Source organism: Schistocerca serialis, chromosome 2 (genome assembly GCF_023864345.2).
Source record: "Schistocerca serialis cubense isolate TAMUIC-IGC-003099 chromosome 2, iqSchSeri2.2, whole genome shotgun sequence".
NCBI lineage: Eukaryota > Metazoa > Arthropoda > Insecta > Orthoptera > Acrididae > Schistocerca > Schistocerca serialis.
In genome coordinates this window covers 879495836-879506405 of record NC_064639.1, presented here as the reverse complement: position 1 = coordinate 879506405, position 10570 = coordinate 879495836, and the positions used below count along the sequence as shown (strand labels likewise).

General features: G+C 38.2%; 1 protein-coding gene across 1 annotated transcript in view; it reads left to right on the top strand.

The window, feature by feature from the left end:
- The first annotated feature begins 3808 nt into the window (after nucleotides 1–3808).
- Nucleotides 3809–10570, top strand: part of LOC126456489 (sialin-like) — an 82246-nt gene continuing 75484 nt past the window's right edge. Inside the window, exon 1 of the mRNA XM_050092240.1 lies at nucleotides 3809–3830. Within this exon, the coding sequence (XP_049948197.1) occupies nucleotides 3809–3830 (22 nt within the window). The remainder of the gene's footprint in view (nucleotides 3831–10570) is intronic.

Below are 10570 nucleotides of genomic sequence, written 5' to 3'. Positions count from 1 at the left end.
ACTCGCTGCCAGGGGATTTGCCATAAAAATCTGTCCTCTGCTAAAGTCACTTATCTCATTGCATTTCCAGATTTGCCACTCTTCTCGTCGCTAAAGAGATCCTTATTCCTCTGCTCGGTTTGTGTAATTTCCTTACCACATCACGTTCACACAGCGCCACCAGGTGGCACACAATTTCGTGGTTGTTGGCGGTCGTAGTGTTTTGTACCATGCTTGTACACTGAGGTGGCCAAGGTCATAGAATAGCTCATAATATCGTGTCAGATCTCCTTTTTCCCAGTATAACGCAAATATAACGCAGCAACCCTACAGAACACGGACTCAGCAACCCACTGGAAGCCCGCTGAATAAACTACTGAGCTCTGCTGCCTCTATAGCTGTCCATAATTCCGAAAGTGTTGCCAGTGCAAGATTGTGTGGCACGTACTGCCCTCTCGATTATGTCCCATAGATGTTTGATAGAGCACATTTTGGGGGACATGGGCGGCCAGATCATTCACTCGAACTCTCCCGAGCGTTCGTCAAACCAAATTCTAACAATTGTGACCCTGTGATATCGTTGTTTAGGAACATGAAGTACACGAATGCAAATGGTCTCCAAGTAGCCAAATATAACCATTTCCATTCAGTGATAGGTTCAGGAGGACAAACTTTTCCTGTCAATGATAGGTTCAGGTGGACCAGAGGACCCAGTCCATTCCAAGTAAACACAGCCCACACCAGCATGGAGCAACCACCAGCTAGCACAGTACTTTGTTGACAACTTGGGTCCATGGCTTCGTGCGGTCTGCGCCATTCTCAGACCCTGAAATTAACTCTTACGAACTGAAATCGAGACTCATGCGGCCAGGCCACGATTTTCCAGTCGTCTATGGTCGAACCAATATGGTCGCGAGCCCAGGAGATGCGCTGCAGGCGATGTCGCGCTTCTAGCAAAGGCACCGGCGTCGGTCGTCCGTCGCCGTAGCCCATTAACGCCAAATTTCGCCGCACCGTCCTAATGGATACGTTAGTCGTACGCCCCACATTGATTTCTGCGATATTTCAAGCAGTGTTGCTTGTCTGATAGCACCGACAACTCTACGCAACGCCGCTGGACTCAGTCGCTAAGTGAAGGCCGTCGGTCACTGCGTTGTCTGTGGTATTCTCGGAATACTCTTCACTCTATGGATCTTGGAATATGGAATTTCCTAAGGATCTCCGAAATGGAATGTTCCATGCGTCTACATCCGTTACCATTTCACGTTCAAAGTTGCAAAACATTTTTCCATTAATGACCGAATACAAATGACAGCTCCGCTAGGGCACTGCCGGTTTCTTCCTCATGTACGCGTTACTGTCGCCATAAGTATTGTGCTTATTGCTATATCATGTCTTTTGTCATTACTGTATTTTACAAAATTGTCAATACTAATGAAAATTTTTTTACAGGTACAAGAGTGCAGTAATAGGTGCCTAAAGGCACGAAAGGAAACAATAGTTGAGAAGACAGTGAAACAAATTGTGGCTTATCTCCAATGTTTGACAGACTGCCCCCCCCCCCCCCCCCCCATATAATAACTCTATCGGGTTACTGGACACTTTACAAGAAGCTATCGATAAGTCAGTTGTTCCCCGTAGACACTGAGAGATGTAATTGTATGTACTGGAATTATCTTGGTATACCTTAATTTCGTTTTATAGTGACGCTTCAGTTTCAGAATTTTAGGACGAAATTAACGTAGTTAGTTTAGAGTATAATGTTTCGCAAGGGCACCATGGTTCCTGATTTTATTTTTTCGTGAATAACACATTGTCTCTTGATGGATTCGCTACCGCGTAGTTGCACATTTTATCGAGTTGTTTCAATCTCATTGCTTTAGATAAATTAAATGAGCGCCTAATGCGGTTTTGGAGTTATAAATTTCCCCATTATTTGTGGACTGTGTTATCCGGTCAGCCACATTGCCATGTGATGCTGCGATAGTGTCGACGTCTTCTGCTTTAGTAGTCTATCGTAAGTGTTCACGAATTCACTGTCTTGAATGCGTTTTATTTTCATTAAGATTTGAATTTTGATGCTAAATTGTCGAGTTTCAAACTTCGTGTGTTTGTCAGTGGTCTAACCCGTATCCATTAGATAACGGTGAATTGGCTATTTGTATTCACTACTGAAATGTGCTGAATTTCTTCATTAAGTGAATACCTACTCGTATAGTTGAATTTTATCTCTTTCCCTTTTACTTTTAACGTATTTCATGTTATTCTTGCGTGATTACTTTCTGAGGACAGAAGTTCACATCTAGTTACTTCAAGCGCTGTAGCTTTTAGCATTAGATTTTTCTCTTTCTCGTACATGGAACGACTACCTGTACATTAAACTTAATTTTGCCCTAAGTCTTTTACTGATTCATTAGATGATTATTTCTGCCTGCCCAAAAGCTCACCAGATTATGCTGGAGCATACTATAGCTTTCAGTAATCGGTTGTTCTTTTTCTTTGAGACCAATGACCATGCAGTTTGGTCTCTCCCCACCCCACTCCCCCTCTTTTAAACCAACCAACCAACATTTCCTTTGAAGCAGCATGTATTGCGGGATTCTGATAACGTTTTATTTTTGTAAATTTAACGAAATTTTGCTGATTTCATATCATCATATTGTACGGACTTTCTTACCTGCCCACTCTACAGTAGTTTCAATAGATACAATGCTGCGGCAGCTTCTGTCTTGCAAACTGATCAGGAAGGATTCAGGATTCATACTCATAGCAGTGGAAGCTCAAAAATGCAACAAAACACATTTTTTTAGATGTGAAATTTTATCATTTTTTCACTTACTACTGGCTGCATTTGTTGCTATAGGTATACTTTTCTTCCTAAGTAAGAGAGATTCTTCGATGAATTTTGCACAGCATACAAACTATAGTTGCATGTGTATGAAACTCTAGAGTTCATTTAATTTATGAAAAAATGAATGAACTGTTACAATTTAAACTTCATGTGTAGAAAAAACTCAAATTTTATAATTAATTATCTCAATTTTTACCACAGTTTTTAATGTATTCGGAAAATTCTAGAGTTTCATACACCTGTAAGTACTGCTTGTATGCTGTGCAAAACTCATCGAAGAATCTCACTTACTTAGGAAGAAAAGTATACCTACAGAAACAAATGCAGCCAGTAGCAAGTGCAAAAATGATGAAATTTCACATGTAAAAAAAAGGTATTTTGCTACGTTTTCGAACTTCCACTGCTATGAGTGTGTGTCCTCAATCCTTCCTAGTTATGCTGACAAAGTTTTATGAATTTATTTGTAAAAGTATAGACAATAGAAATTAAAATGTCCTGTGGTGACTCTCCTGCTCCAAGTCGGCCCGTTTGACGTTCTACTCCCCTTAAGATACTTGATGAACATGAAATGTGACTGAATAGGTCGATCAGTGAATCAATGAATGAAAAGGATTCGGCAGTTTTCTGAAGGAGAGAGCACAATAGTTGGTCTGTTGTGCCCTACCTGGTTTGTCTGGGTTGCTTACAAATTAGAGTCGTGTTGACACACGTGGCTCTTGTGCTACGTCACAAGACTAGGATTTGCGTAGCACTCACGCAACAAAAGCCTGCTTGGGCCGCCTTTGAATTCCACACGAAGCCGGAAAGAGAGTAGCGTGCATACGGCCTGTGGATTGTCTCTGTCACTTCGCAGAGCAGCCCCACACAAAGCAAGATGCTCGATAAGAAGCGACAGAGCAAACACGAAATGATATATTGGGCCCTCTACCTCTTAAAGCGGCCGCCCTGCGTCCGTTGCTCACTCCATAGCCCGCCAGCATGGCGCTACCAAGAGGGAAAGGTAAGACGGCGGCAGCTCCGACATGTCCAACTGCTTTTGCGCCACTTAATTAACAGTTGGCTTATGCGAATTTTTGTGAGTAACTGACGGTGCCCATATGAGACAGTGAGTGATGCTTCATCCAGTGAACAGCAAATGCTTCTCATAGCAACTGCAGTTACGTAAGAGAATATTATCGATAGGCCGGCGTGTTATACACCAGACTGCCATACACTAGCGATTTAGTGTGTAACTGATGTGCACGATCTATACCTTGTACACAAAAATGTGTTATGTAAGCCTGAAGTTATAAATGAAATATGAGATGGCCTAATAACGCAGAAAATTTTACCTTCAGAAGATGTGTTCTTGGAACATATATATGCAGTTTTTGTCAGTAAGGTAATGGTGGAGGAAACCTACTCCGAAATATCTGCTCTATAATGTTCGATTTGTTCCTGTTGTAACCTCCCCACAAGATATAAATAAATATTATGGATAATGATTCTGATTTAGTGTAACCTCAAAACAAAATTTATTTGCATTTATAAGCTCCCTACAAAATTCTTCTCACATTAACCTTCACACAAAATTCATTCACATTTAATCTCCCCACAAAAATTCTTTCTGATTTATTCTAAGCTCAAAATTCATTCACATTTAGCGTAACCTCAAAACAGAAAAATTCCTAAGCCTCTCAACAGTAAAAATTATAATTATGTCGTTCACATTGAGTGTAACGTCCCAATAAAAAAATAAATTCAGTAACCTGGTAATAAAACAATGTAACTAACCTCTCAATTAAATTGTCGCTCATTTGTGACTTTTCAATAATTCACTGTGAATTTAACCTGGTAAAATTTGGACGACTGCAGTGCTGCGTCATGGCCCTGAAAGATCATTCTGAGTAAAAAAGGAAAAGATTCTTACCTCAATGAAGTCGCCGGATATATCTGCTCTTACAATAAATTTTTCCGACACAGCTCTGTGCAATGCTGGCCGATATATCTCTCATCCAGTTTGCATATATACTCTACATATGTACTCTAGCTGTCCTTTCCAAAACATTCAGTCATTATACCATGTGATATAAGACATACTGTCAAAACTAACTGCAACAGATACTTAAATAACTACATAGCATTTCTTAACTAACAGTAAATATATAAACTTCATCATTATTCTCATCTGCAAAGAAAAACTTCATTATTCATATTACCATAACTTCATTACTATCACCACCTGCAAAGAAAAACTTCATTATTCATATTAGCATATTCTTCCTATAACTATTCATCATCATTCATTATCATCTGCAAAAGGACACTTCATTATTCATTATTCATATTACCATTTACCTCATACAACTATTCATAGTATAGAGTTTCTTATTTCTAGCATATTTCATCACTAAAACTAAGATGTGTAATTCTGTCTGACAGCCTGCTTCAATCGCCTCGTGTTCTGAAAGAAAAATTAGTTAAGACTGCTATCATACGATGTGTATAGCATATTCTTGTTAATGCTTGTTAATTCTGATCCATTTACTCTTCATGACGAGGTATTGCATTTTATTTCGTTCATTCCGAAGGTGAAATTCCCATTTCATAGTAATCCACTGTGATTTGTTTAAGTTATTTCTTTTACACGTTATTGCTTTCTGAAAATGATGAATAAGGATTAATATCTTGCATTTAAATCATATACACATTAAATAAAAACTTGTTTCTAGTGATATAATTAAGCATACAGTGCAGCATGACAGAAAATGTATTACGTCAAAAACATAGACAGTTTTCAAGTGCAAAAAATGTACGCAGAGTATCATAATGTAGTAGCAAAAAAAAAATTTAAAATAGTCAAGATGTTGAGATGTCATAAGGCAAAATGTCAAAGTCTACTGGTGTTTGTTATATATTAAAGATTTCGTAGTGCATACAAAAAAAAAATACAGGAAAACAATCCTACATACACGAAAAATGGAAAATGTGCACGGTCTGATATATAACGACAAGGAAAGCGACCTGCTAATCTTACTTTGCCGGGCACTTGCCAAGAAGAAAAACGATAATCATCAGTAAGTAGTCACATAGATAGAATTGCATAAGTGGTCATATAAAAATCAGAAAATGGCATCACAGTGTGATAAATCATAAAGTATGTTCATTCAATAAAGGGTTTAATACTGGAGACATGGTGAATGCCTTTACTTTTTCTGGTTCTCAGAGTTTCGACGTGTACTGCATTGGGGTGAGGAATGCTGCGAATTCTGTATGGACCTGCATATAGAACCTCAAATTTACTGCATCTACTCATTCCTCTGTTGGATAAACAATGTGTGCGTACTAAAATCTTCTGTCCAATGTGAAAGTGACGGTGTGTACAAACCTGTTTTTGCTGTCTTCTCCGACGCTCTGCGGCACGTTTGATGTTGTTCAGCGCAATGTCAATTATTTCATGGTGTCGTAGTCGACTAGATGTAGGAAAGGATACTAATTCTTTAATTTTGTTAGGTGGTTCAACATTTTTCAGTATAACAGTCGGAGATAACATAGTAGATTCATTTGGTACGGAGTTAATTACATCCTGGAATGACAGTATGTGTGTGTCCCAATCAATATGTCTTTTATGGCAGTATATTCTACACAGTTTACCAATTTCTTTCATTAGTCGTTCACAAGGGTTCGAAGAAGCGTGATACTTGGATATATAGATCGGAGAAATGTTTCTTGTTCGTAACATACATGTCCATATAGCAGATCGAAATTGTGGTCCATTGTCGGAAATTACTTTCAATACATGCCCTACATGAAATAGAAAATGTTTTACAAATGCATTCGAAACAGATTTAGCAGTAGCTTTGCGTAACGGAGTGAAGATAACAAATTTCGAAGTGAGTTCAACAGCGACAAAAATGTAACAAAAACCTCTATTAGATCTGGGATTCGAACCAGAAATGTCTACAGCGCCCATGTGTCTCAATTTAACAGGTACAATGGGATGTAACGGAGGAATATGTAAAGTCGTGTCTGACTTAGCTTTCTGGCAGATTTTACGTGACGCTAAAACTCGTCGAATACGTTTCTCCATGTTGGCAAAATAACAGTTCTGTCTCAGTATTAGAAAACATTTTCTGGCTCCATAATGTGCGTAACTTAAATGAGTATACCAAATTAATTTGTTAACAAGCTCGTCAGGAAGGCATAATAACCAATTGTTGCTGTCAGGGTGAGAGCGGCGAAACAGAATGTTATTGCGTACAGTGTAATGGTTTCTGATGATAACATTATTCCTATCTTGCCAAAGGTGTTTAATTTCTTTCCATACGTTGTCTTTATTCTGCTCTTGTGCTATATCTCGTAATGACGACGAAATAAAATTTTCGAATCAACTTGTTGAATATACATGACGCTAAAATTTGCTTGGCAGAAGTTGGTTGCGATGTCTTGCTGATTGTTGCTGAGAGAACGGGATAACGCGTCTGCTACAATATTTTGTGTACCGGGAATGTGAACAATTGTAAAATTAAATTCCTGTAAGTAAAGTTTCCATCTGCTTAACCTGTCATGTGTAAATTTTGCTGAAAGTAAAAACTGGATAGCTCTATGATATGTGTAAACGGTCGTATGTCTTCCATAAAAAAAATGCCGAAATCTCGTAAATGCCCATACAACACATAATATTTCAAGTTCTGTAACAGAATAATTAGCAAGTGACAGAATGCGACTCGCAAAGGCGATGTTTTTAATTACTGTAGTACCGTCTTCTTCAATTTCCTGAAAAATGTGTACGCCTAAAGCAGTGTTAGAACTGTCGGTGGCAATGGAAAAATTTCTAGTAAGATCTGGATGTGATAAATGTGTTGCATTCAACAAAGCTTGTTTCAGATTGACAAATTCAGAATGTGCTTGGCTATCCCAGGACCAAATAGTGTTTTTACCCGTCAATTGACATAATGTAGGGGTGTCTAAAGCAGAGTAATGAATAAATTTACGAAAAAAGTTAATTAAACCCAAAAAGCTGCGTAGTTGTTTCTTCGTCGTAGGAACAGTAATGTCACGTAGAGCTTGAAGTTTTTCCGGGTGAGGCGCAATGCCTTCTGCTGAAATCATATGTCCAAGAAATTTTATAGAAGTTTTACCAAAGTGCGATTTACTGAGATTAACTGTGAGTCCTTGTGCACGAAAAGTGCGTAACAGTTATTCAAGAATCAAATTGTGTTCAGACCAGTTAGCTTCTGCAATAAGAATGTCGTCTGCATACGTTGTGATTCCGTCTTTTAATTCTGTCGAAAGTATAGTATTCAAACCGCGAATAAATGCTGCTGAAGAAATAGTTAAACCGAACGGTAATTTGCAAAACTGGTAACAGTCACCAAAACAGAGAAAAGCTGTGTACTTTCTGCAGTTCGGAAGGAGTTGAATTTGCCAAAATCCCGATTTCAAATCTAACGTGGAATAAATAGCAGTACCATGAAATTTCTGTAGAAGTTCTTCTAGTGTCTGTTTCATTAATAATAATGTCATTGATGTGACGCGAATCAAGTACGAGGCGAAGTGAACCATCCTTTTTCTTAACAATATGGAGTGGGTTTATGTACGGACTAACTGCCGGTTCAATAATTCCTTGGTCAAGCATAGCTTGCAATTCTTTCTTAACTTGTTCTCTGTGAATATACGGAATGGGATAATGTTTGGCTTTAAACGTGTCGTGCCGTTTAACTTGAAATTCATACATAAATCCGGGCTTAGTACCAGGGAAGTTGTCAAAAACTGGAGCTTGCTGTAAAAGAATTTTGTGTAGTTGAGAACGTTCGTCGTCTATATTTGCATTGCTCTGTTTAACTTTATCAGAAATCATCTGTATAACGTCATAGTCGGCTTCGTCTGGAGTATTATAGTTGTGTACGTACGTATCTGTGAACAATGTGGAATGACAGTCTATGTTACGTGATGCAGAGATGACCTCTGTACGATTAATTGTTTGTTTTTCTGCAGATAAAAAGTGCTGAAATTCTAATGCCAGTTGTACATTTTCATCCTTTAACATTAAATAGGAATTTTGAAAGTCAATAATTGCGTCGTGTTGTATCAGAAAATTCGTACCTAAAATAACGTCTGTTCTCAATAAAGGAACAATCCAAAAATTTGAGTGAAACGTATGACCTGCAGTACAAAATGGTAAGTGTGCCTGTAATTTTACATCTATTCCTTTACCAAATATTGCTCCTTTTACTTTAGTTTTGCCGAATGGTAACGTAGGATAGGTATTCTCTTTGTTACATTCGTTGAAAGTTACCTCATTTATAACTGACATAGGTGATCCAGAATCGATTACTGCTGAAAATTTGGATGATCCAATCTTTACTTCAATGACAGAGTGTGAAATGGTTTTTTGAATAACTGGTTTTTCCTTCAAAAGAGTGTCTCGGATGTCGTCAAAAGTAATAACATTTTCGTGAACAAGATTCTGTGTGTCAAAAGTATTGCTTGCGTTGCTGGAAGATGCAACCTGTACTGTATCTAGTCAAATTCTATCTGACGTGCTATTATTTGCGGGAGGATGCTGTGGCATTTCGACTATTTGTACTGTTCTGTTATTTCTTCCTGACGTATTATGTTCGGGATGATGCCGACTGTCTGGTTCATTCATGATAATCTGTTGTTGTGGATGATTCTGTTGCTCATAAGACCGACTGTTATTAAACGTACGCTGAAAATTGTGCTCATTACTTTTACGTCTGTCATGATAGTCATTTCTATACGGTGCATTGCGATATGAGTTAAAATGGTGTGTTTTCTGTACGTACTGATTTCCTTGTTGCAGTGCGTTACTATTTGGCGGAGCCGACGCTATACGTGTAGGCGGCGAAACATTAAAGCTTGGTTGACCTTGCACATTACATTGTTGGTTAGGTATGCTAACCGGTTGGTATTGTTGGGAAAAACCTCTATTGTTACCAAAATGTGGTTCCTGTTGCTGATAATTTTGACGATACTGATAATTAAAATTTTGTCAGTTATTAAAGTTCAGGTAGTTGTCGTTCCTGGAGCGTCTATTACCTTTGCTATTGAAATAACGTGGCTGATCGTAATTACTATGTGTTTGTTGGCCTTGGTTATGATGTGAACAATTTTTGTTTATGAAAGAATAGTCTGATTGCTGAACTTCGAAAAGCTGTAACAGATCTCTGAATGCCGAAATATTTTCTTTCTGCTGTCCTGTTAAAAGTGATACTCTTAACGATCGTGGCAATTTAGAAATACATAACTGGATAAGTGCAGATTCACTGCATGGCTCATTTAAGTATTTGTTTTGTAGGACCATGTGTTCAAAAAATTGCGTGACAGTTGAAAAATTTGAGTTCTCATAATTCGGTAAACTAATTAATTGATCCTTGATTCCGCGCTGCGTCGTCTTCGACCAATACGCTGACAGAAAAGCATTCTGAAATTCTTCTACCGAATAGCATTGTCTCGCGATCGGTCTCATACGAGTTGACGGTTCGCCTTCCAAAAAACTGCAAATAAATTCAAGTTTGTGTGTTACAGGCCAAGTTGGTGGAAAAGCAAAGCTAAATTGTTGTATCCAATCCAAGGGGTGAATCTGTGTTCTGTCATTTTTAAATACTTTAAATTTTCTCACGGATAGAAAGTGCTTGTAATCAAAATTTTCGTCTCTGAATGTCTGAACAGGTTCAGGATTGTATGCTAATCTGTTTGTCTGTGACTGTTCGGAATCTAAGTCACTTACTCTCTGTA